Consider the following 27814-nt stretch of genomic DNA (forward strand, 5'->3'; position numbering starts at 1 on the left):
AATGAACTTCTAACCTCAAGTTATTTTGTGAACAGTAAACAGGAAGTAAGGTTATGCGTTTTGAGCAGCACGAAATTAGATTTCCTCTACAATCTTTTCACGATAACCCCGAGATTTCGTTCTCAGATAGAACAGCGTCATAAGCAAACATAAACGAATGTCGTAACATTTTTATAGAGTAGAGCGGACTATGAAGAACGAGACAGATCAGTACACAACATTTGTGCAAACGAAATGGCTAAGGTTTTGTATATTTAGTTTTTTCTCAGGGGACATTTACACGCGGGAGAGCTGTAAGGGAGGCACAACCTTTTTTTTATAAATTCAAATTCAAATCGAGACTTTTTTCATGCGTTTGTGACAAAAAAAACTACAATTTTCTATCGCAATAAGTTGATGCCCTTTTTGTTTATACCGTCACTTGGTTAGACAAGAATTTTTCTCGAAATCTTCTATGTTGTACTAAATATTTTTTGAACGTATTCAATTATTTTCTTCGAAATTTATGTTGGTAGTTTTATAAAAAACGTCGTTTCATTACTCGAAGATTGAAAAAAGGAACATTTTATGTAGTCACTTATTTCCAGCACTCATTCAGAATGTATTTTTATCTCTGAAAACAATTGGTTTGAATTTTTCCAGCTACTGTAATGTATTGATTTTCCAAAGAACTCGTAACAAACTTTTCCAAGAAAAAGTTTAATTTTATTGAGCGTGTATATAGTTCTTCTCCAACCTTCGAGAAGAGCAGTGGCTTGATTTGGGATGCGGAGCCAGCTCCGCGTGGAAACCAACAAAAACCAACCGAAAATTTCGGCATAACAGAGAAAATAAAACAAAAAGTAAATATAGAAAGAAAACAAATCAAAAGATGGGGAATAATATTCTGTTAAACACTTGGAGAAAAGAACCATTATAATGAGTATATTAAGGTTATATGTACTGCTATACAGATAATGACGAGTGATGAATTTACATTAAATGAAAAAGTATATGAAAAATGCGAACGAAAAATGAAATTATTTACCGGCAAATGATAAACAAAGGTTAACATACTCGCGTGGACTTGTTAGATAACGTAAACGTGACTTTTCTTACTTATCGACGGCCACGTGGCTCGATAGTACCATGTGTACTAAGAAATGGACTATTCCAAAACTTCGAAGAAAAGATTTGTTATATTCATTCGATTTAAGGTAAAAAATCTCAGATCATTCGATTGTTTGGTCGTGAACGTTTCGATTGACGCGCAGAAGTGTAAATAAAATCGTGAATTGGTTAAGAGGAGCGCAGCGTCGAAGAGGGGCGGGTGGTAATAGAGTGGGGCAACGAGGGAGGTGAGGGGAAGTTGAAGATCGAGCCCCGCGAGCGAGTGCGGTGTTGGAGAGTGCGCGACGTTTCGCGTTGATGAAGCGTATCGTCTGCTACCTGCTACGAGCGAGAGTGGACGTCGGGCTAGGTGGAGTGGCCTGGAAATATCATCTCTCTGGGCTCTCCTTGGGAATAAAAACGCGCTTGATTTATCAAAAGCTTGCCTGACATTAAAAAGGACACAGTGAAACAGCAAAAGAAATAAAACCGCTTCCACCGCACCATTACGCACAATTCCGTTCCCGAAAATTCCAACAATATATCGCGCGAGGACAAGTGAAAAATAAGTGAAAAAAAAAATCATTACAATCACGCGCGACCTGGGTTGCTGCTCGATCTGTGCTTTATCGAGACGTCAATGTTAAGCGTGATTAGAAACGAAGAATTAACGTTCACGTTGACGCTCGACTGTCAACAATCGCTGGAGCAGCACAGGGACACGGCGCTCCGCCAGTGAAACGTCAAAACTCGTTTCTCCTGTGATTCCTCCTGTGAAGTTCACTGCGCGGATTTTTCTGTGATTCGTTAATATTTGTTTTTTTCTCGTTTTCATCTTTATTTTCATGCGAATTTCTTCGAATTAATACAATGTGTATGCACGAGCTCTGAAAACGTCATTCACGCAGATATCCAGAAAAAACCTCGAGGCTTTTCTCTATTTGTGTTTCTTCCAGTATTATTTGTTTTTTCTTCTTTCTTTTTTTTATTCATTTCCAAACTTTTTCTCGCAAAATAATATACATTTTGCGTTCAGTATGGCTAATAACAAGGCTCCTAGCAACGCCGTTCAAACCAAGGCCGTTGAAGTGTCCCAGCAACTTCAGGATGGCGAAAAGTTTGTCAAGTGGGACGAGGTCAGTATTTTTTTTCTGTTCAAATTCTAATGATCTTATCACTAACTCCTGTACCACCAGATCTTATCTATCTACTCCCATTGCACAACAATTTCTTTTTTCATCATTTAAATGTTATCGCTTGGATTTGCTTTGAGCTTTTCTATACCCACACACGTATTCATGCTCTTATATCCATCATTAGAGTTAAAGGTTACCAATACGTGCTTTGACTACTTGTAAGTTTTTAGTTTGAATATTTAAATCTATTTTTGAATGCATCGTCGCTCTTTTGAATTTGCAATACAACTTTTCAGCATTTTTCTAAATTTCGCAATGTTTATAATGCTCATTAGATATTTTTCTTCATTGATTAAGTCTTGTTGGTAAATAATGAGAAAGCATTTGCGAGAATGATAGAAAGTAAGCAATCTATTTTGCAAAGTTTCTCTTAACGTAGATTTTTGTGTTTCATGTTCGATAATACTTTTGGAAAAGTGATTTTTTTCCAATGTCTTGTTTCATGTATGTGTGAGTTAAGTGTTGAAACATCTTATAATAATTCAACGTTATTATATTATTAGATTCAATAAAATCAAATGGACATGGCTTGACTAATGAATGGTGAATTATAAATGAAGCAGAGTGTTTACTTTTTCATTATTCTATTGAAATATTTTCATTTGGTATTGATTCTTTGTTCATATTTTTTCTTGATCCATTGTCAAAAATTTATACAAATTTATACTATTTTGCAATGACTATGTGCGTAAAATTGAACATTTTTTTCAAACTATTCTCTCAAAGCGCTCTCAGCATCAGAGTACAATTCAAATTTAGCATGTTTGGATTTTCAATTGTGTTAGTCAGAAATATAATTAGACTCTGAAAATCAGATCATAAATATTTTCATTCGGTTTGAGCTGCACAAAAAACATTGAGATGAAATATTATGTGTAATGGCAGGGAAATTATGAGAGAAAAATTTTGTGGCATCAAAGATGAAGTTTATAGAAAATTATATTCATGAATTCTTAGTACGAAAAACAGTTTAAATTATGTTTTAACAATTTATACTAATGTCAGAAACATCAAACTCATATGGGAATTGGAATGTATTTCTTACAATAGTTTGACGTCGGGTTTCATGTAAATTATGACTTGTTAAGAAAATGTGTTCAATTCGTGAATAATCCAGAATTTGAAACTATTTTATTTTTGTCTTTGTAGGTCGAAAAACGATTTAACTTTTTTTTAATATTGACAAAGGCTGTAATTAGTTTATGCGTCTAGTTGAAAAAAGTAATTCTAACCAACAAAACATTGCGATTATTTTTTACATTTCTCCACCGTTTTTTTACGTTTTCAGAGTGAATTATAGTTCTTTCAATGCTTTCAATATTGATAACGCGATAATTCTCTTCTAAAAAATAAGAATTTTTATTTCCAGCATAATCAGCACACGAATGCTAATTGTTTACCGCACTCAAAATTTGCATTTTTTTTCTTGCAGAAATATGAATTACCAAACGTTATGAGAACGCTCATCACGATAACAGAGCACGAGTTCAAGATACGAATATATCGAAACACCATTAGCATATAAATTACGTGCTTTTTTCTCGACATTAGCACGTAATTCCTACAAAATCGGTCTTTGATACGACGTTCGTTTTAGTCAGTGATTTGCTGGTTCAATGCGTCTTGCCAGACAGTTCTGAATTCAATATATTCCATAAAAATTCTTGTTTTTTCCACCTCCAACATGCAAATGGCATTTCGATACGAACTATTTCTGAACTACATTTTTGCTCACCTGTGTCTGCAGATTGTATCAAATTCTTTTATCAGAGAACATGAAAATTTGAAGAAATCGAAACACGAATACCATTTGAAATACGATAATCTGGAGAAATCGGGAAAATTTACTCACTTATTTACTCAAACGTTTCAAAATTTTCAATAAACAATTTTTTAACTCGAAGTATTTAAAAATAAAAAAAAAAAAACAAAAGATGAAAATTTGAAAATTCACAGATAATTAGCACACGGACAGGATCATCGTTCCTGATTGTATTTGAGTGAATATCGTTTGTCTTCCACGAGCTTCGTTAGCTCAGTGCCCCATGTGACGTTGGAATTATTAACCCCCAAAGTGAAAATGAGAACAATTTGAATAAGAAAGTGAAAAAACGATTGTTCGATTGTCAGTAAAATTTTTACGTTCTTTTTTGCAGGATTCGGGTGTCGCGACTCCGGTTACTCTGAGGGTCGACAAATACGGTTTTTATTTGCACTGGATAGACCAAAATAACGAAGTCGATATGCTCGACATAGCCGTAATAAGGGACACGCGGACTGGGAAATACGCAAAAATACCAAAGGTATGGTGGGGAGGAAAGAGAACAACGTTGAGATTGGGAAGGAGGAACGACGATCGAAAAGTGAAAAATCTATCAATGGCTTCCTTTGAAAGGACATGAAAAGGAAGAGATTGATATTTCAGCTGTAATTCATAAATTTTCCTTCTTATTTTAACTCTCTGTAATCTTTGAGAGGAGAAGGAGGAGGCAGGCGCAAATGCTCTCAATATTTCTATTCGATGCAGCAGCAGCAGCAGCAGCAGTCATTGGCTCTATTCAAGAAAATATATTTCTCTATAATTACATTCACCTTTCGTTGTGTACTCGTGACGCGCATCTTCAGGGGGAGGGGGGCTTAATAATTATTGATAAAATTATAAATAGAACACCTACTTTTCCAGCACACGAGGCTCCGCTAATTCTCATCATTATTATCAGCCTTTTTTAAACATTATTTTTCCCCCCCATTTCTTCCCCTTAGATCGCCTCTTGTCCACGACGTGTAATAATCGCTTGTACACGGAAGACAGAAGAATATTTTTTCTCGTCCTCATCCTGCTGTTTATTCTCTCCGATAAATCGATCGAATGAGCTTTCCATCCAACATCCGACCGCAGCATTATTCATTTTCCAAACTTTCTCAAATATCTCAAAGTTTCTCCTATTCATTCACAGTCCTTGGTGCAGTCTCGTATTTTTAGAGACAATGCGACACGTCACGGAACTCTTGACGTTTACGACCACGTGTCCAGCCTACAATGAAAATGTGGATTATGGGAGCAGGCCAACACTTTGCTTCGAACAACTGAATCGTATTCTCGTGGACCTTCGTTTCTTCGTGTTTAAAGACATTTTTACGATCATAAACAATTTAGTGTCAAGTATCAATCTCGAATTTTTGTCTTTATATAAATTCGCTTTTTTTGCTCACAAATTTTGGTAATTTTCCGAACTATTTGTTTTCCTTGGCTGCTCGACGTCGGAAAGTACCCCTTCGATTTCACTAAGCAATCATCGTCGAAGACGTGAATATTTTGTCAGCATGAATATTCCAAAATGTTGTGAATTTGAATATTTTATCGGCTGTTTGTTTCTCAGGGGTGATGAATTCTTCAATTTTATCGAACGTATAATTTGCTACGATTAAATACTTTCTTCCCATTAATAAATTAGTGTTCCATGCTAATCGATCGAAGGGGTGAATTATTTGCTGGAAACAGAGCTCTGGAGTATGGATTATTATTTCCTCGGTTTTCGTTGTGAGATATTCGATATTCTGAAGACAGTAAAATTTATAAATTGCATTGCGTTCGATCGTTTTTGAAATTCGAATTGCACTCCTTTATGAAAAAAATTGAAGATCGTGGAGAGAATAAACGAAATTTAGCTTGAAATGACGTTTCTTTTTGTTTCAGGATCCAAAATTGAAATCGCTGGTAACATTGGGCTCGCAGGACAGCCTCGAGGACAAAACCGTGACGGTGTGTTACGGTTCGGACTTTGTGAACGTGACGTTCATAAATTTTTGTGCGACACGAGCCGAAATAGCGCGACACTGGACCGATCAGTTGTTCCAGCTCGCTTACAATTTGACCTTGTTGAATACGAGTACAATGTTGTTCTTGCAAAAAGCACATACGAAACTGACCCTCACGGCTGACAAGTCGGGCAAAATTTCGACGAAGAAGTGAGTGGAAAAGGCTACTTTTCAAGAAGCATTTTAGTCGGCGAAGAACGAGCCACGAAAAGACTGAGATTTCGAATTATTTTCATTTCAGTATAATCAAGATGTTCACTCAGAACAAGGAGGATCGCAAGCGGGTCGAGAAAGCTCTCGACAGCGCCTCACTACCGTCGGGAAAGGTAAAAAAAGTAAATCGTTTGTCTCCCGTTGTCGTTTGTGTCCGTCGAAAGAAGAGCTTCGTTTGCTTCTGCCTTTTTATTCTTTTCCTTTTTCATTTTTATTTCATCCGTTACGTATTACGGTGGCATACGGCCAAAACGCCCATTAAGTCGTTCGGCATCCGTTCTGGCGATAATTGCTCGGCCATGGTCACGAGATTCACGGCAAAACCAATACATGCATTACGTTTTTCCACTTCCTCCGTCTCAATGAATGTACGTACATTACGCACGTTGCACTTACAGATAGCAGCGTAAAAATAATATGTGAAAATTTGTTTTATAATATTTTTTTATTGGATATCGCGCGAAACATCGATAACGTTGTGTAACTCTCGAGCCATCAATTACCAGTGGCTACGCGCTTAGTGGTCTAACATAAAACGACTCTACGAATCCTCGATGATAAATGCAGCTCGTAATACGTATTCTGAAATGTACAATCATCGTGACTAACAAGGCAATTATTCGCAGGGTTTTTCGCTGATTTTCGTCTCATATTTTCCCAATTTATGAAGGGGAAAAAATGTTTATGAGATTTATGAAAATCGCATAAATTACGAAGAGTTGCATGAGATTTTCATTGAGAAATGAAATAATTCTCTTGGAGACTGATTAATTTGTTATTTTGTTCGATTATCTTGTTCATTGCAGTTTCCATTTTCGAAAAAAACGTTCGATTGAAAATAAATATTGTCGGTGGAAAAAAATCGATAAATTCACGGGGCTTTGGTTCCGGGATAAATTTCCGTCGCTTCCTCACACGGTTGTGCCCAAATAGGAAAAACAAGAGGAAACGGATACGCTCACTAGTTGTCTCCGTTGTTTCATTGAATTACTGGCACTGCCAGATTCCAAGGTGCAGGTGCCCTGCGATGGTTGACTGTACTTTAACCACAATTCGCTGTTTCTTATTCTTTCATTCCTGGCTTACAGCCAACAATGCCAAAAGGAAACGATATTTCTACTCAACGTCAGTTAAGAAAAAACAGACGAAAAAATGAATGATTTGTTGAATTTCCGACGGAAAAGCCTCGATGACATTTACCCTGTGATTAATTAAAATCTTGGGAAACTTTCCAACGTTCATTTTTCCTGACTTTTTTTCCCCTTGGTTTTACTCATTTTTATTAGTACTATTTATTGATTTGTGTTTCATCATTTTTTATTATTTTGTTTCCTCTTTCACAGAACGATGCTGTTTCATTGCAAAAATTTCAATTCGAAGATTTCTTCACTTTCTACAAAGCGTTGACTCAACGGAGCGAAGTTGAAAAAGTATTCGAGGAAATCGTTGGTAATACGAAACGTCGATTAATGTCGGTACCGCAGCTTGTGGACTTTCTCAATCAGACACAGAGAGATCCTCGTCTAAATGAGATATTGTATCCGTACGCTAACACGGCACGTGCAAAAGACTTGATTAACCAGTACGAACCTAACAAATATAACGCAAGCCGTGGACAGCTCAGTTCCGATGGTTTTCTCAGGTATTTGATGAGCGAGGACAATCCCATTATGGCTGCTACCAAATTCGAATTGTCAGACGACATGGATCAACCGCTCGCGCATTATTTCATCAATTCTAGTCACAACACGTATCTGACAGGTAAATCAGAACATCAAGTTTGATCAAACCAAAAAACCGGACATTTTTTCCATCTGAAAACTTTTCCTCCGTCTAGTGAATTGAATAAATGCAGAAGGCGAGCAATGCAAGTTTCAAAAATAACTTTCCGATTTTTCGTTGTCGTTGTTTAATAAAATTTTTCAATATCTGTTCAGGTCATCAACTAACCGGAAAGAGTTCAGTGGAGATCTACCGGCAGTGCTTGCTGGCAGGTTGTCGTTGCGTCGAGTTGGATTTTTGGAACGGGAAGCTCGACGAGCCTGTCATCGTTCACGGGTAAAGGAAACTGATAGAAATGAATGGAGATAGAAAATAGCGCGCTTAGTTCGATGTACAATTATGCTCGTATTATAAATTAGCTCACTCGTAGTTTATTCCGTTACCAAAGTATAATATCATATGAAAAAGATAAAATCACACGAATCTGTATGAGCAGATATACGTTTGTGCCTGAAATATACGCTCGAGATGTGATCGAGGCGATAGCAGAGAGTGCCTTTAAAACATCGGATTATCCAGTCGTGCTCAGTTTCGAGAATCACTGCAATCCAAGACAGCAGGCTAAGATCGCTCAGTATTGTAGGGAGTACTTTGGTGAAATGCTGCTTGATGCCCCTCTCGAATCTCATAAGGTATTTGCTTGAATATTCATAGAGTTATACGCTCGTTCATTTGCGTAGATGAGCTCTCGTTTTCATATTATTCAAGTACTTTTTTTTAAACGGACTCACGACTATTGTTCTAACAAGTTTTCCCTTGTGAATAAAAATAGGATAATTTTCCTTGAAATGTCGAGAATCTTTTGTTAATTCTACGCTATGTAAATATCCACGAAAAGCTTTCAACACTTTTTCATAACTTTTATTTTTATTTTCGAAATCGTACACTGAAGAGTTGATCAAGCCATTTTCCCAAATCATATAAAGAATTTTTAATCAACCAATTGGGGAGTCTATTTTTTCGAAAACGTTGTGAACTCTATGAATCGTATTACTCGTAAGGAATTATTGATACAAACGATTGTTAAAACCATTTGGTAGTATGAAAAATTGTTTGATTTATGGAAACTTGAAAAATTTACTCGACAGACAACAACGAAAATGTTGTTACGAAGATTTTTTCAATTTTTCCTAAACCTATTATGTTCTGGATCGCACCCACCGTCAGGATTTTTTATTATCGTTTTATAAGCGACATCAAACATTGCGTTTATATTAATTTTCCCAATATTCAGATTTTTTTCGTACCGTCGGAATCCATAGATAATGGCTAGTCGATATTCCGTTGTATTTTTTAGACCGAGCTTGAAAATGAAATTCCTGTGAAAAATACTATTTTTTTAATGCTCGACGTATGTTTCCCCTTAAAATAGACTACCAGGAAAGCGAAAAAAGTGATTTAAAAAAGTTCCTGATAGTGTGCAGCTTTTGAGGTCAAACTTTGGCACGTGTCCGTTTCCCTTGTAATCCTTTTTCGTTGTTTTCTCTTAGTCAAAGAAAACACAGTTTTTTTTTCAGAACGATAGCAGATTTTTATGAAAAATTTTTTTCAAACACTGAAAATTGAATTATTACTCTACGTGGCATATAAAAACGATTCATTCGTAAATTTCCGTAGCTCGAAGCAGGTCAAGAACTACCACCGCCCTCGTTGTTGAAACGTAAAATCATAATAAAGAACAAAAAGAAGCATCACCATCATCACCATCATAAGAAACATCAGAAAAAGCCTCAAGCGACGTTGCACGAAGCTGCCGAAGATTCGCAAGACGTCGAAGACGATCCAGCCTCAAATTCAACCGCTGCCGGTGAAAATGGACCCCCTCCTGATATTATTCCACAAAATGAAGTTCCGGAAGGTGGTGAAACAGCTGCAGCGGAACAACAAATCGGAAATGGTAATGGACCTCACGCTCCCTTGCTCCAGCAACGTCAGGGCAGCAAAGATAGTACTCAGGAAGACGATGGTACGTAATTTCCAAATACGGTCAATTTCCTCGTCCAAATTCCGATTTGTTGAACGATCAAGTTGTCGCTCTCATGAATTGAACTCTTGGAAAAATCGTTATGATGATTGATATCAAATTTCATGTGATTAAAAAATTGAATTATGCCATTTACCAAGTTCAAGTCCAAGTCGAACATTCATATTTCATGAAGAATTCAGTAAAAAATTTATTAATTTAGTGATTGTGGTAAAGAAATTTGAGATTTTTTTCACGTTATTCCAAACGGTTTTCGAAAGGGAAAATTATTTGTTAAATAATGCTACATTTTTTCGATCATACCGTAGATTCTCAGAATCATTTAAGAACTTTCTGTATAACAGTGAAAAGTTTCAGATCGATTATTCCTAAAGATTTCTATAAATCTGAGAATTTATAGCGAAGTTCGTAGTGTTAAAAAATGTTCATTATTTTTGACAATTCGTAGCTATAAAATATGCGAAAGGTTTAATAGAGCTCTGAAAAGCTTAACATAATTTCTCTATGAAAAATTGATAGTGAATAAATTTGGCAGATGACGAGGATGAATCGAGCACGGAAGAAGAAGAGTCGAATGTCGAAGACATGAAATTGCGAATGGGTGACAAGGTACCAGCACCGGACAAGGTTGCCTCAACCGCAAAGGAAACTGAAGCCGGAGCAGAAATTTCAGCTCTAGTGAATTACGTTCAGCCGGTTCATTTCAACAGTTTTGAGAGCGCTGAGAGTAATTAATAATTCAAGCAACTGCTTTTCTTTTTCGTGATAAACTTGGACAAAGTAAAACATTTGTTTTTGTTGTATTTTACAGAAAAAAATCGTACTTACGAAATGTCCTCGTTCGATGAGAAACAAGCAACGACTTTGTTGAAGGAGAGACCGCTGGAATTTGTTAATTACAACAAGCATCAATTGTCCCGAGTTTATCCGGCTGGAACGCGATTTGATTCGAGCAATTTTATGCCCCAAGTATTTTGGAACGCCGGCTGTCAATTAGTCGCTCTGAATTATCAAACACCGGGTAAGTTTGTCTCTTTTTCTCTATGCTCCTCACTCGGATTGCCTTTTTTACAATTTTCATTTTATTCGTGCCACGCCTAGGCCACGCCTCAATCAGACGCTCGATTAACAGTCTTTTGATAGTCATGGTGTTTCTAGGAATCTTCTCTTCCATCAAATCCCCAAAGCACTCAATGAAATTAAAATGAGAAACGTTTTCAGGACAATCGACAATCGTAATGTGATTTTTTATAAAAAATATCACGACTTTTCTCGCTTCAAAGCCCCAATAAATCCGAGTCGCCCACATTTCTCTTTTCAGATCTCGCGATGCAACTCAATCTTGGAATATTTGAGTACAACAATCGTTGCGGATATATTTTGAAGCCGGAATTCATGCGACGCAAAGATCGTCGGCTGGATCCATTCGCAGAATCTACGGTCGACGGTATTATAGCAGGGACTGTCCACATTCATGTCATTTCTGGGCAATTCTTGTCTGACAAGAGAGTCGGAACGTATGTTGAGGTCGATATGTACGGTTTGCCAGCTGATACAGTCAGAAAGAAGTTCAAAACCAAAATCGTACCTAACAATGGCATTAATCCTATTTACGATGACGAACCCTTTATATTCAAAAAGGTATGAACTTAATTTTCTGTACTTGCATTCAATAATTTTCCAACTTTAATATTTCCAGATTTTTTTTTAAGATCGATTCAATCGTTTGTCAACATCTCGTGCTTCGCACTATTAATTATTCAGAGATTAATGATGTATTATTTTCTTACATGCAGGTCGTTTTGCCCGAGCTTGCTTCAATTCGCCTAGCGGTTTATGAGGAATCCGGACGTTTTATCGGACATCGAGTTTTGCCAGTGGTTGGTCTTTGTCCAGGATATCGTCACGTAGCATTGAGGACCGAATGCGGGCAGCCGCTTCCAATGGCGAGTCTATTTTTGAAGGTTGTCGTCAAGGATTACGTGCCGCACGGGATGAGCGACTTTGCCGATGCTCTTGCCAACCCCATCAAGTATCAGAGCGAGAAAGAAAAGAGAGGTAAACAATTGGCGGTTTACGGTGACGATACGGACGCTCCGATGGAGGGGGAAGTTGAGGTGAGTTTGACTTTCGATATTTTTGTAAAATAGTTTACTCGGTCGGACTATGAATCGTCACATTTCTGAATGACAGCTCCTTTTTGTCATAATTCAATTTTTCCCTTGGCCTTCTTTTCTCTTCCGTTTCCTAACTAACTCGCTTTATTCGTTACTAACATTTCGTAGATTAAGGAAACGGTCGTTGTTAGTGGACCAAGTTCCTCGAAGCCAACGGTAAGTTGGCTTTTCGAAAAATGTTTTAAAAATTCTCTCAAGTTGCAACGGTATATTTTGGAATGTAAATTCATTCGTTTTGTCTTGATTTTTAAGGACGAAACAACGAAGATGAAAAGATTACAGTCAACGGAAACGCCCAGCGTTCAACCTGCTTCAGGAAGTCCGCACGGTAGACCGTCGGTCACTGGATTGAGCTCTGCAGAAACACCGGACGTTGAAGATACTGTTAGTTCAAGTACGGCCTCCGTGCTCGATTCTTCAGCAACGAAAAGCTTAATTCCGTCTCTCGGTGGTTGGTATATTTGTAATTCTTCGTCATCATTCCTTTAATTGTGCCGAATAATACATCGAGTTTGTATTTTGATTTTTGCAGTCGGTGATAACATTGTTGCTGAACCTCTGGAAAAACTCATGGAAAATAAAGCCGTCAAAGAGAAAAAAATCGAGTTGGAAAAGAAGCTCGAATCATTGAAACGAAAGCATGAGAAGGTAAAGAGTTTGCTGATTATATTGTTAAGTTTCTTCAAATTTTCAACTTCACCGTTTATTTGTGGTAATTCAATTGTAATTTCAATTTGTATAATTAATTGTGTATGATTCCTTTTCAGGAGAAGTTGAGGCTTCTCGACGGAGACAAACCCAAATCCAAGTTCAACATCAGCAACAAATTGGTCAAGAGGCGTTCCAACAAAAATATGTGAGTTCCAATGAAATAAAAGGGAAGAAAGCAGCGAACTAAATCAATATTACTAACACATTATTCACTGGCGACTGGAATTTAAACTTTTTAGCAGCGTAGAAACTTCCGATTGCCCTGACGTCGAAGGTTCCGAAGGGCAACGAGGTTTACCGAGGAGTCAGAGCGAACGTTTGTTGGCCGTGTGCAAAGAACATGTTTTGCAAGAACGGGAATTGGAGGAAAAATACCACGAAAGCGTGTACACGACGCTCGAGAAAGTCATGAGAACTTCGCAGTCAGATCAGCTCAAAACGCTTCGGGTACTTTTGGAACGACAAAAGGCTGATGTTATGAGGAAACTTCAAGCAATGAGACACGGCGAGGTGAGTTAGAATATTTCCTCTGAAAATAATATCAAAGTGACGTTCGAATCGAATTTCATTTTCTTCCCATTTAATATTTCAATTAATTTTGCCTTCAATTGCTTTTTCTACCTTCAGGTCAAACAGTTATCGAAGGAGCACAGAGATAAAGCCGAATTGGATCGTATGAAACGTGAAGTTGACAAAATATCGATCGAAAAGGGTGTCAATGAGTGCACGAGATTAACCCAAATATACGACAAGAAGAGGTTGGAATTGGAACGACAACACGAGGACGTGAGACAGAGGTTGGACGAGGAAAAAGTCAAAGTAAGTATTCCTCAGGCGGTAAAATAAAAAATAAAAAAACGTTGATGGATCGATTCAGTTCATCGCCCAATATGCAGTTTCTCTGCAATTTATTGCTATTTATTAATATTTAGTAATCCTACCATTTTAGGATATTTATAAATTATAGGAATTTTAATAGATTTAAAAAGTTATATTTATCTTTTGTTTCAAACGCGACGAACTTGGGACATGGATTTGTGCTAATTCTTTTTTTCTAAGATTTTTTTAAACAGACGATTCATTACGATCTATTATAAGTTCTAATGCAGTAATTTTGGTGTTGTTGTTTTTTTTTTTTTTTTATTTATTATTAATTCGTATATTTCATTATCGATAACAGGTAAAAGCAGATTTACAAGCAGAGTACAATAAGCGTTATAACAAGTGCGAAAGTGGGGAATTGCCAATATCACCGTCAGGCGGAACGAGTATTTCCGACACTTTAAGTGGCACGATTCATTGTCCGTCTCGTCGTTGATCAGGATCGGAAGTTTAAGCCGGATAACGTGGAGGCCTTCAATGAGCCCAGAAGTATCGTCTGAATCTCAGGAGTCGATCAACATCGTTAAAAGTTGAAAATGACCGAAAAAAGTGAGCCAAGCACCGAGAGAGGAAGTCTGTGGATGCTCGTTCATGTAATTCTCATTTTCGGTATGAAACTCGACAGTCAAATAGTTCGAACGATTTTCTTTATATTTTCATTATTATTTATTTGTTGAGAATGATTTTCTCTGGAAGACTCTGACGAATATTGCATTCGTTATTTTCACGATGTCACTCCAGAGAGCGTCTTTACGTCTCTCTTTGATGTTCGTTGTGATCGAAGCATTTTGCCGAATCGACTGTGTCGAATTATCGGAGAATCAATAGTATTTTACGCAATTAGCAAACGATAATGAAGAGGAAATTGTGAACTGCATGCTAGACGTGATGGAGAGGCGATTCGAGACGATTTTTTTTCTTCTCGTATTGTGTGTTCAATTTCTTACTATTTTCCTGGGGAAAATTCAGCTCTGAGGCAGGGTCGAATTTCCCTTAGAGATGTGGTAAAAAAAAGTTGCCTTGAAAAAATTATCTCCTTGAATTTTTGTGAGTTTTCACTCGCTTAATTAATTATTTATTCGTGATATTTACTCGGCACATTTTCGAATGCTCCTTCGAACGTGCCCAGTGTAATTTTGACTCTAATCGCCTTCTTTTTAATTATTCCTTCTCGATTTAAAGTTCACAAACTTTTTCATTGGATTGTCGGTGTAGGATTAGCAGAGGGAAAAAAACGCACAGAAAAAGGTCGAAAACCAGATCAGTGTTAAGGGATCGAGTAAAAAGACGATAACAATTGATGAAAAATTGAAAGCACGAGGCGTTAAATGCTGAAAACAGATGAAAATTACGATGATTTTGAAAAAGGATGCAATTCTAAATACGTGTAATCTTTTTGAATGATCGCGCTTCGACCTTGTTGTTATATACATAAGTCTCGTTATATTTACTCGAAAAACAAAAGAAAGGGGAGAAATTAAAGGCCCAAAAAGATCAATTTTAATCGCGTCTCGAATTTGAATATCCGAATCGATGAAGAGAACACGGAAAGCGAGTAAGCAAAGAAAAAAACTCGACACTCGTTGAATTTTCATTCGAAATAGAACTTGAATTCCATCCATAGTTCTCGGCGTTCGGCTGTATTGATATTTCGATTGAAATCTCTTTGGCCTAGATATTTCGAGCGTGTTTAAGTAAAACGTTGAAGAACTATCGCTGCGGACGTCGAACAAGAAACACCTGCTATTTCGGATGAAGATCAATGATTTTCGAGCTTTTTAGGGATTTGTATTTCGAGACAAAAAACAGAAGGAAAGGACGAAAGTACCCATTGTATAAAAGGGAAAAACCCGATCGTATTGGGTGGATAATTGGGAAAAAGGATTTTAACTATATCTTCTATACATGGGCAAAATAAAGTCATGGAAAGACAAATTTTTAATCGAAATCCACCTCTCTGAGGAAGACAATCAAAAATTTTGCGTTTTGTGACGCAAATATATATAGCGTATGAAGATTTTCCTTGTTGTTTCTAATCGTACGGTATAAATATTAAATGTAACTTATGATGGAATCCTCATTAGTCATAACGGAAAAAGAAAAGGCAAGAAAACGTCGTGGAGAGAAGGAAAATCGGGGCTGAAAGAGGTTGCTCGATGCAAATGTTTGTTTAAATTCATCTCTTTTTTTTCTCGTTAAGTGATTCAAGCGTTATTTATTTTCCATACTGATTCAAATGCGTTGGTATCGATCGGTGGTTTGTAAAGTTGGAAAAGAGTGATTGAAAGTCATGTTGAGATGAGAATAACCCGAAAAAAATGAAAAAGAATAAGAAAGAATCTCAAAGCAATGGTAGAGTGAGAAACAAAATGAAAAACCAAAACGCTGAATGAAAAAAGTCATAATCGATACTTCGCTACGATTTTTTGAGTGTTAAGGCTGATTTTGAAAAATCGTATTAGCTTTCATGGTATATTAAAAAGCAATTCAATATTTTTATCACCCCGCGTCTCTAATGTATCATCGAGTAGAACAGGCGTAAAAAACACGTTTTCTTCGCCTTTTTCTCGCAATTACGGACCTCCGGAAGGTTTTTTCTCATCTCTGTCTCTTGCGTACAGAATAGTCGAAACGCGACTCTCTCCGCCCCGTTCGGATTGTCACACGATCGAATCGAGATAAAATGGATAGTTGAATTCTCTATTTTCGGATTTTCGAATCTTAAACGAAAAAGCGTATTTGTGGAATTTAATTTTTTATCTTTGAACCATTTTCCCAGGTGTATCCTGCCACTGGCATTTTTGCTCAGAAACATTGAATTAAAAATCGAACGTTTCGGACAACAGTAAAATCCTGAATATTCTATAATATTTCGATCATTCCAAATTCATTTATTCGTCAAAACAGTATCGATCTCCTTCACTCGATTTTCTCGCATCTTCCAAACTTAAGCAAACGATTGCATTTGGTTATTTAATTTTCTCCATGATACTCATTGTACGATAAATAACGATAATAATTATAACAAATCATAGGGGAAACGAGGAGGCGAGTTTTTTTTTCACGTAGTCTATAGGTCTCTGCGTTAAGTCAATGTATTTAGAGAGTAGTAGTGTTGTCCAAAAACGAGGTTACCAGTCTAAAGGACGTACGATATTGCGATTATTTAGAATCCCTCGATGTCCTTCGTTGTCGCTCGGTCATTTTCTGATCGATCGAGAGTCTTAATTATGAATTATTGGTCTCGATCGTTGACTCGGATGGTAGACGAACTGAGCGATGCTCCGAGCTTTTGAGAAACATTTTTTGGGACTAGGGGGACGTTTTTAGAGGAAAAACGTGTTTAGACCTCGATTAGTTTGTTCATTTGTAAGAAAAGTTCACGAACGTTTGTAATAGCGAAATGGTTGTATCGTAATAATCGATGTCGTTGTAAAAACAAAACAGACATTTTGTCGTAGAGCTCATGATGTAACGGAAAAACTGAAAGAAAAAGTCAAATTCGTGTGTTTGCGTCGATGTGAAAAAGAAAAAAATGGAGAGAAAAAAAAACTTGGGAGAGGAAAAAATGTTTAATTCTAAATTGTGTTGTCTCAGATCGATAGCAGTGCACGATAAATTGATTGAGAATCTCTGATGCGTGGCAAACGTGGTTGAAAATTCAAGTCCGTGGCTAAAAGAAACTTGCTTAAAATCGTACAGTCATTTTAAACAGATATTCAGAAAGAAAACGAGGTTGACAAAATATATTTTTCCTCACTATTTTCTCTCTAAATTTTGGTACAATCGAGTACAATTGTTGCGCTTCCGGAAATTAGTAATTTCTCCATTTCAAGTTCAAAAGTAATGACAAAAAACGTGCTTTCTAAAATGACAAAGAGCAACAAACACACTTGTACGTCCGAAGTTTAAATGTTAAAACAACCAAATTTCTTCCACGTTCGCTCCTCCGTGTCGATTCGTCCTATGTATACATAATATTTATTATTATTAAGCGATTTAATATTAAGAAATAGTGCATATATTATATTCATGTTGATATATATATTATGTGTTGTTGCTGTTGATGTTGTTAATTCTAAAGTAATGAAAACAAAAACCACGTTAGCTGTAAGACGATTTTCCGGAATTGTATAGCCGTAAAAAAGGAATCGCAGAACTAAAATGTTCGGGTTATTAAACGATTACTGGGAACGATCGTTCTCCAGTCACGTTTTTAGCATAAAAGCGCTTATTTACGCGACCGATTTTGTATCGAAGGTAAAAGAGAACAACAACTTAAAATCACCATTTTTTTCTTATACGGAAGATAGGAAAAGTTGAGATTTGCGAAGGAAAAGAATCGGTCAATAAATAATTAGTCTTCCCATCACACAACTCTCCGATAAATTATTCGCTCGCGTGTACATTTTTTCTACACGCCCTTTTTATTACCAACATTTCTTATTCGATCTTCTTTACTTTTTCGAATCTCACACTCATGCTTCCATTATTTTATCCCACGGTGATCTTATTCGGAGCTCCGAACAGTATTAAAATCCGGAAGCACACTCTGTCAAATAAAGCTCGAGTGTACCCCCAAAAATAGGAAAACCGAATATTTTCGGTAAGCGAATATTTATTTATTGAGCAACAAACTTGCCAGTAATATTGATTGAGTTCAATTCAAATTGTAATTCAATGTTACAATGCTTCGGAGAAACTCATTGAAACAGACCTTTCATGGAGTTCTGTTTGGATTTAATGTTGGTTTATATCTATAAGAAACGACATTTATTTTGTGGTTTTTGTGCAAAATAGTCAAGTTTATCTGAATAAGATACAACTTAAGTATCGAAATAACGATCATGGCTCAAAATGGGATTGACGATCCTCTCAGTCATTTTTCTTCGCAACATTAAGGTACAAAACAACTAATATGCCGAATTTAAGGACGTTTTCGTACAATTAAACGGTTTTATCATGTTATTTCAGACACTTTTTCATTCATTTCTTTTCAAACGGTTATTTACCAGTATTGGAATACTTGATGAAAAACTCAAAGTTACCGTCACAATCGGCGGGTATTGTTGACACTCAGTTTACTCTCGTTGTTTTCGATCTTTATTTTCCGAGCTACCGATTCACACGATTTATATTTTATAAGTGTAGTTGAAACGGCCTACATGATAATCTTAGTTAAGAATAATTGTGCCCTGCGTTGGTATCCGATGATTGTAAATATGATGTCGAAAAAAAGAGAGAAAGAGAACGAGAGAGAGAGAGAGAGAGAGAAAGAGAAAATGTGCGTGAATATCTCTCACCTTGCCTCGAACTGAAAAAAAAAAAAAAAACAAAAAACAAAAAGATGAAAGAAAAAAAAGTGAACAAACAAAGCTCTAACTTTGTATCTCCTTCCAAAGCAATTTCTAACAACGATCTCTGGATACCTGGTCGATAAACGACGAATTTTCAAAACTCGACTCGTTCCAATGTTCAAAGTATCGCATCCCCGAAGCCTCCGCGTTTTCTGCTAACCAAAATGAATGACAGAAAAAATAATGTAAAGGAAAAAAATATGAAAGAAGAAAAAATAAGGATTTATTGATATTTGATGGAGGAAAAGGAGAATAAAACTGTTCTGGGACGTGTAATCTCTTCGAGTTCGAGAGGCAGGGGGATGGAAAAAGGTTTACCCTCGCGAAACTCTATGATAGTATTGAAACTACGAATACTTTTTTATTAGTCAGTGATCTAAGCTCTATTTACGCTAAAATACTGTAAACGTTATTTTTATGAACGCGATGAGTACCCAAACGAATGGAATAATTGATGAAATGAGAAGCAGAAGGAGGAGGAGGAGAGAGAGAGAGAGAGAGAGATGAAAAAGTGAAAATTCCAAAATGAAAAATACGATATACTGTCTGGCTATGCTCTCGCGATTGTGTGCCTGATCGCGTGTACGTATTTCTGCGTGTGAAAGTAACCGTTTTCCTTCCCTTCGTCCGAGTAAACTTCTAAAAACAAAAATTTCCAAATCCTAGTTGAAACCGTGATGAAAAAAAACGTTCTCGAGAAAATGTGTTCGAAGGTAACACACGTCGCTAACGTTACTCGTCAAAATGTTGCTCATTTATTCCTGCGACAATGATTTAACCGGTATTTCGAAAAATATTCTCTTCCAACGAATATTCCAAGCTTTTATATTTTATAAATACACACAAAGAGGAAAAAACATACGAATAATTGTTACTTGTAAAAGCGTGCTCATCACACGACACACTAACGACGTTCACTCATTTATTGCCATTGAGAGCAGCGTTGTGTTTTATGTTTAAATAACTGTTGTCTTCCTACGAATAGCATTTTCGTTATTCAGTGTTAATCAGTGGTTGTACCGAAGGAACAAGTAACTCGATATTGTTATCACTGTTGGAATAATTAGCATTTTCAGAGCTAATTCCGCGTCGTCAAGTGAATCGCACAGGTTTAAGCGAGAGAGCTTTACCAAAAGGAATGTTTTTAATTTTTTTTGTTATTTATTATTATTTTTATCGTTAATGTTAATTCGATGAACGAGAAGCAAATTGCGTGGCGAGTCCGTATGTAGATAGTCGTTGCTTCGTCGTCTCGTTGTTCGATTGTAAATTATTGTTTTACTTCACTTTTTTTGTATGTTTTGATTCAGCAATTGTATATTAAATGCCATTTTGTTGTGTTTATTTTCAGTGGTTCATCTCATTTTTTTCATTTCCGACAAGTCACCGCAGTTTTTTTCACACTTTTCGTCGTTTTTTTTTTTATTCTAAAATTACAGACTGATTTTCAACTGTCCATTCGAGGCTGCTTTTCGAAAGAATACGAGGATGAGAAAAAATTTGATTGAATTTGAGCAAAGTCCACGATAATTCTACTCTCGAAAAATTTTCATTGTCCGAGCTTTTTTTTTCTTTTCGTGCATCATAAAGAAATCTTCGCGAAACGTTATTTTCGAGACGAAATTATTCGCAGGCACTTAATATTCGAAAAAATGAACGTACCATTCAATCTCGCTCCCCCAACTATACAAACATCATTCTCATGTGCTAAGATTTTGCTCTCAAAAGTTCGCACTCTCCACTATTTTTTCAACCTCGCGACAATAAGTTTACGCTAATTTTCTAATGTCGATGGAATTCTGTATTGGCTCATGAATTTATACATGAAACTGCTTTTACACACACACACACTTACGAATACGAGATTCTACTTTGATGCTGCTTTATATGTTTGTTATATACGTTCACACGAAGGACGCTTTTTCCACGTGCTCTTTCAACCCACCGTGTATAGTTTATAATGATTATACGGTACATCGTATACGCGTAAACTCGTTAAATAAATAAATACTATTAATATATCTATATATCTATATATCACGATGAAAGTACATAATCGGTAATGATGAACGTGCAATTGACGCTGATGTCGAGGTGTACATATAGTTTTGAAAAACAAACATATTCGTTGACGTTCGTGTCATTCGGAACACCGCGCCAATCATTTATTTTCAGTATTTTCTTTATTAATTGTTCATTGATTTTTTGTTCTCGTTTGGGGAGAGATCTGAGATCGAAAAACTCGAAGCTGTAAATTTGGATTCGAGGGAATGTTCGGAGTATTTTTTCAAATTTTTGTTTGAAAAATTTTCTAGCGGAGACTCGGAACGAGATTTTTCAATCGAAGGCCTCTCGACAGTGAATTTGCACATTATTCGGTTTGTTCGACTCAATGAAAAATTTCCTGCAGATTAATTTCCTTCCTGGAGCCAAATGATCCTCTAACGAAGCTCAAATATAGAATTCACTGAACCGTGATTTCGTTGCTGTTGTATTTCATTTGAAAAATATTCCGTTGCCTCAATCGAAGAGAATATTTCGGCTGAGAGAAACGAAATTAGTTTTTAGGAATCCCATTTTTAATGGGGGACTATTTCTTGAGTTATTCATTAAATTCGCTCAAGTGCTTCGGTTTATTTTTTTTCAAGTGCTTAGAACATTGTTGCTCCTACATAACAACTCTTTGCACACGTGTACGAATATTTGTAACTCTTGGAACACATTTTTTAAAGCATTGAAAAAATGGAAAAATCGTCGATGCGGTTTTTCCTTTAGTGAATGAGATTTTGCTTGCCAAAATTGGCAGAAAATTGTGTATTTTTCTTGTAACTATTCGTTATTTTATAAAACGCGATGATCTTTATACGTCGATGCGTTTCTATAGGTGAAAAAATGAATTTGGTGGGCGAATACTTTCGATCGAGTGTGTACGTACATTAATTGATTGATGTGCATTTTTGTCAGCCCACACTTGTCAATGAAATCTCTTTTTATTGGAGGGGAATTTGGAAGATAATTCTTGGCTGCAAGCTCCAAAAGTATTTATCGAAAATCGAGAACGTTTCAATCGATTTATCGATGTTTGCAGAATGAAAGAAAAAAAATTGATGAGTATTAGAAGAACTGACGAGGAATTTTGACTGTAACGAACGTCTATCATCCAATTATTTCCTCTCTGACTCACTCGTGCCTTGCCCTCGAACATCCCTCACGTTTTCTCTACACGAAAGTCCGCGTCCTTCATTACTTCTTCCGCCCCTTAATGCCCTCGATATTTTAGGCAAATTTTCTTCGATGTTCGATGTCGCTTATAAAAATAATTATGATAAACAAAGTAACGAGGATTATTATTGTAAGGAGAAGAAACTTCAATTGTGCGATTCTTTCGCGAAACACAATGTGTAACTTGATATTAAGGAGAGCCGCGATGTGTATTCGGCTCGACTAAAAAACCATCACGGCGATCACGATAATCGTGTAACACACAATTATTTTTTACGCTCAGAAGTAGTACGTACGAGTAGCGTGTATTATTTTAAGCTCGATACGGAAAAGAACAAGCGAAAAAAATGACTCGAAGCTCGCGATGAAAGAGACCCCCGAAGACCGCTCGGCGCGAAACATGAAAAGTGCATCGCGCTCGGGCGGGAGATGAACTCCAAAATGAAATAGGAAAGAATCGAGAATCGTGCGGTTACGAAGACGTTTCGGTCGATGATTCGGTGTTTGAAAAAAATAGGCAAAAATAAAACGATTTTTCTTTGTACTCGATCCGAATTGTCCCGAGAGACGTCAGTGATGAGGAGAAATCCGCGACGTGAGGTGCGAACGAAGAGCGAATTATTTTTCGAAAGTTTTTTCAGGTCAAATTCACAGGAGACAAAACAGTGGCGCGATAACGTGCGCGGAGAACTCGCGATTCGCTCGTCGCCAAGTCGAATCCATGCACGACTCCCTCGCCCGGTATCGAAATTAGATTTTAAAAGTGCCCTTCGTGGGCTCGATCGAGAACAATCGAAAGGGCAGAGAAAGAGGCTCGAGCCTGAGAAGATGCGCGCGGTTGTCGCAGGCTCGTCGTGCCATTCGCGTCCGTTGGATACGAGCCGGAAGCAGCATCTTCTCGAGGATCGTGTATTCTCATTTCCTCTGTCACGAATCACCGGAAGCGCGTTACTCGGGAACGATCCTAAGCCGCTGAATCGCGCTCGAAGTTTTCTCGTACTTTTGTACTCCCGTTAACGAGAAACTTTTCGAATTTTCTCCCGGTAACTTCGATATCGTCTCGACGATCCGACTTCCTTCCGCGGCGAGATTAATCAGTATAAACGTAGCCATTAAATAAGTAAGCAATTATACGCATACACCAACCGTAGAAAGTGCTTAAATCGCTTCCATTTGTGTGGTAGATCGCACGTCTTATTCCCCGTGCGTTCTGAGGCTCTCGCAGTTTCGCTCCTTCCATATGCTCACCCAGCAATCGTAAATTATATTTGAACAAATAGAAAGCCACGCGTACGTCACTCAATACGTCTGTGTGTCGAAATTGGCGAGGGACCCAAAATGCTTAAATTTTCGTGCCGATCCCAAAATCGATGTTGTAGAAATAGAGATTTGAGAAATAATAACAACAACAACTTGTAGAATCGACTGTATTTTTTAGTAACTACGTATAGAATAGAAAGAAAATTGTTACCTGCTCTCCGAAAACCACATAGAACAAGACTCGTAAATTATACAGAAGAAACAATATATATATACACACACATATTAATATACATACGTACGTACTACGAACGATCCGTGAATAACGATATTCTATGAATGGCTATACCACAATGTAAAATCAAAGAAGTAGCGTAAAATAAAAATCTACCGTTATACGAGTATAATAACGATGTAAAAAGCAAAAAGCAAATGCCTCTTTCGGGGTGTTTGTTCGTTTTATTTTATTTATTCCTCAATACAAATATATCCTGCTCCCGCGAATGAAAATCGGCCTCGAAGAGCTGCTTTGGATGGTCAATAAATTGTTTTTCAGGAGGCTCTGCGTGGAGATCCGATTCGCTATCGGATCTCGTCTGCTTTTTCTGGCTTTTTGAAATACGCAATCAATATTCGATAACGATCGAGGACGCTGTACTCCTTTGGAACTTGGTTGTTTTTCGTCTCGAGCAAAATCTTCCGCCGTGCTATTTCTCTCGTCATTTCTTCGGTGTATTCCTCCTTGAGATTGTCGGGTATTCTATTGTAGAATGGGTTCACCGCTATTGCGTGCTCTGAAACGTTGATTTTTTTCTTTCAATACACTCGGTCGCTTTGCATTCGTTCAAACTCGTTGAGATTTTCAAGCACGATAGTCTCACTTACTTTGCAACGTTTTCATGTCCTTGTAGATGAAGCTTTTCTCACGATTGCTGCAGTGGAGAACCTCGAAACCGACGTCTTCCAATATTTTTTTCAAATTTGCTCGCGGATTCGGACAGTTGTGAAAGGCGGGCACGTACTTTGAGGCATCCTGAAAAAAAACGCTTCGTCACAACAACATTTCATGCTTCACTCGATTTTTACACTCTTCGGATCTCAATGCATTAAGGGGTCTACCCTAATGAAACGACCAAAAAAAAGAACATTTCCACGCATTTTTTTGACCCGTAAAAAAATACACTCTCAAAATACACAAAACAATTTTCTTTACATCCATTTTACTCGGTTTCCGTACAGAAAAATGGGGAGAAGATAGGTCCAAAAAAACAGGTGGGTGCGTACGCTGTTGATAGAATCTCTGGAATGGATGATCGGCGAAAAAAATGGTTTTAGATTCAACGGGTAAATGGCTGTAGCGCATATCATACGATTTTTTATTTTTTCAAAAACAACAAAATGCCGGCTATTTTTCCAAAAACTACGAAAAAGCAGATTTTTTTCCATCGTTTTTTGCAGTAAAAAAACAGTTCCACGGAAAATTGAAAAATTCGTATGATATGCGCTATAGCTATAGCCATAAAGTCCACGTGGTAAAATTTTGGTAAGGATCGGTTCAATAGTTTCGGAGATTTCATCAACAAGCCGACCGAAAACGTAATTTTGAGATTTGGCAGGTACCGCATTGGGCGGCGCGTATTAGCGCGCTCAGGCAATTGAAAAAAAAAAAAATTTTTTTCATTATTAAAAAATGGAAAAAGTGAATTTCGAGCGGTTTTATTTAAAAGGCTTAACACCGAAAGAAACTAAAGCCGAATTCGATGCAGTTCATGGCACATCTGCCTCTGTGCTTGCAACGATTTACAATTTACAAAAGACGAACATCGTTCGGGACGTCCGGTGAAGTGAGTACCCCCGAAATGGTTGATAAAATCCACGACATGGTGTTGGGTGAGCGAAGAAAAAAATTGCGCTAAATAGTCGAGGCCACAGGCTCGTCAAAAGGTACGTCGTTTCAATTTTTTATGATAAATTGGCCATGAAAAAAATATCTGCATGATGGGTGCCGCGCTTGCTCTCAGTTGAGAACAAACGCAATCGCGTAGTCACCTCTAAGGCTCTCTTGGAGCGCATCCGTCGTAACCTGGCTGAGTTCCTGCGAAGATTCGTAAGTGTAGATGAAACGTGGATACATCACTGCACTCCCGAGACAAAAGAACAGTCAAAGCAAAGGATTGTCAAAGGCTCCAATTCTTTGGAGCCTTCTGGCAAAGACGGTGAAATTAGCTGGAAAGGTTATGGCTACGGTATTTTGGAATGCACGTGGAATTATTCTGATCGATTATTTAGCAAAAAGACAAACTATCACTGGCCGGCTGAATGAGAAAATAAAAGAGAAACGTCCTCATTTAAAGAAAATAAAAAATCCTCTTGCTCCAAGACAACGCACGAGTGGACGCATGCGCAGTTTCAATGGCTCAAATTGAAGAATTGAAATTTGAATTGACAGACCATCCACCCTATTCACCAGATTTGCCTCCGAGCGACTTCTTTTTATTTCCACAATCATACTTTTCTGAAGGCTTAAAAAAATTAGAGGGACGTCTGGTGAACTGTATCGAATTAAGGTATTCCTTTCACGATTAATTTACAGTAAAGTACAACTGCATCCAAATAGATTGGCGAAATTTCAGGTCAGGCTATCGATCATTTAATGAAGAATTAAAATGTTAAAAATCGTAAAATTTTTACGGGAGCTTATGGAGAATCCGTCATCACCACATTTCCATTCAATAATTCGTACACTGAATAACTCTAAACCTTCCTGATACAAACTGTCTCACGGATGGAAAAAAATGTAAGGAATCCATAGCAACGATAAAAATAAAGGGTTATCGAATCTTCAAAAAAAATATCAACGATAGAAGTTGGAAAAATGGCAGAAACAGAAGCTTTTCCCATATAACAGCGACTTCTCAGAGGTTAGGAATCAGTCCAAATTTCAATGCCCTAGTTTGCGACACCAAAAGATACGGCCCTGCTAAAGGAATACCTTAAAAGGAGATTATGTTGAAAAATGAAAAAAAGCTCTGAAAAAATTATTTTTCTAGTTTCTTCTAAGGACTTATTGACCCCCCCCCCCTCCCCCCCGTACTATGACACTTTTAAATATGTATACTTTCGAAAAATGGATTTTTTGAAAATTCCAATGAGGGTAGACCCCTTAAATTTCTCATCGAAACGCACCTGCATGTAAGCAGTGTAACGAGAATTATCTCGCATTCTGATGTAAGCGTCGAATCCATCGTTGAAGGAGAGAAACATAATCAAACCGGTGCCTCCTGGACGCAGCAGTTTGTAGATATTTTCATAGGTTTGTCTGCAATTGAATTCTCACTTTTAATAACCCGCTTCGGTGAACGTTTCGGATCGTTGAGATCGAAGCGTTCAATTGTTATTCGTCACTGTTTATAAATTCGTTTGGATTACTTGGTATCTTGACACCAGTGGAGGCAGTAGAAAGAAAGAACGTTGTCGTATTGGCCGATTTCGTGGATCGGTAACTCGTCAGTCTCGACATCCAATTCGACGAAGGACAAACGGGGTTCGTTCGCGCAATAAGATCTCGCGCTTTTTATCATTGCTTTTGAAATGTCTGCACCTAGGTCGATCGGTCATTGGATTTAAAAATTCAAGTAATGAAAAATTCTAACGCATGGAAAATCAGATTTTTTTGTTTTCAATTGCCAGCTTACCTGTGAGCACAGCGTCTGATGGCAGTCTCGGTAAAATTATGTCTTTCGTTGCAATTCCTGGACCGCAACCAATGTCGAGACACCGGCCGTGCATGCTCGCTATTTCGTCGGCAAATTCTTCGATAGTGTCGAGGGCATCGCGTCGCTGCAAATCGTTCGATACCGCGTATTCGTTTACGTTCTCCATTTCGTAGATTAAAACAAATAGTTTATTCGCTCTTGAAGTATCGAGAAGAAAAGGGTGGTGAATCACTGTTTATTTATTCAAGAGGTTCGATTTGAGTATCCGAATGACAGTTTAAACCGATCGGGATCCACTTTTATTCACTCCTTCAAACTACTGGTTCGTGCTCTTCGAATGAAGCGCGTTGGTATACCAGAAGTCAGGGGATCGTCAAATCGAGAAGCGTTTCGAGACGCAAACTTT

At 37.3% G+C, this 27814-nt stretch overlaps 2 protein-coding genes across 4 annotated transcripts; one reads left to right on the plus strand and one right to left on the minus strand.

Moving 5' to 3' along the window:
* The first annotated feature begins 1345 nt into the window (after nt 1–1345).
* On the plus strand, nt 1346–24099 carry Plc21C (Phospholipase C at 21C). 3 transcript variants are annotated; one of them, XM_043410593.1, is made up of 19 exons: nt 1346–2225; nt 4442–4588; nt 5983–6254; nt 6346–6430; nt 7661–8078; nt 8255–8375; nt 8536–8731; nt 9717–10065; nt 10619–10810; nt 10895–11104; nt 11405–11724; nt 11880–12200; nt 12369–12416; nt 12513–12711; nt 12793–12908; nt 13028–13116; nt 13211–13481; nt 13599–13790; nt 14152–24099. In XM_043410593.1, exons 1-19 carry the CDS (start codon nt 2127–2129, stop codon nt 14287–14289), a joined length of 3783 nt encoding a protein of 1260 aa, XP_043266528.1. In that variant the 5' UTR covers nt 1346–2126; the 3' UTR covers nt 14290–24099. The 3 variants fall into 3 exon arrangements, with proteins under 3 accessions (XP_043266528.1, XP_043266529.1, XP_043266531.1); XM_043410594.1 differs by lacking the exon at nt 12369–12416 and having other exon boundaries at nt 1348–2225; XM_043410596.1 differs by lacking the exons at nt 1346–2225; nt 4442–4588; nt 5983–6254; nt 6346–6430 and adding an exon at nt 6534–6685.
* A 32-nt stretch (nt 24100–24131) lies between these two features.
* On the minus strand, nt 24132–27805 carry jhamt (juvenile hormone acid methyltransferase). Its single transcript, XM_043410597.1, has 5 exons — nt 27388–27805; nt 27122–27293; nt 26879–27011; nt 24578–24725; nt 24132–24486 (listed from the first exon to the last, which is right to left on the minus strand). Exons 1-5 carry the CDS (start codon nt 27572–27574, stop codon nt 24275–24277), a joined length of 852 nt encoding a protein of 283 aa, XP_043266532.1. The 5' UTR covers nt 27575–27805; the 3' UTR covers nt 24132–24274.
* Between the last annotated feature and the right edge of the window lie 9 nt (nt 27806–27814).

This window comes from Venturia canescens, chromosome 2 (assembly GCF_019457755.1).
Source record: "Venturia canescens isolate UGA chromosome 2, ASM1945775v1, whole genome shotgun sequence".
Lineage (NCBI taxonomy): Eukaryota > Metazoa > Arthropoda > Insecta > Hymenoptera > Ichneumonidae > Venturia > Venturia canescens.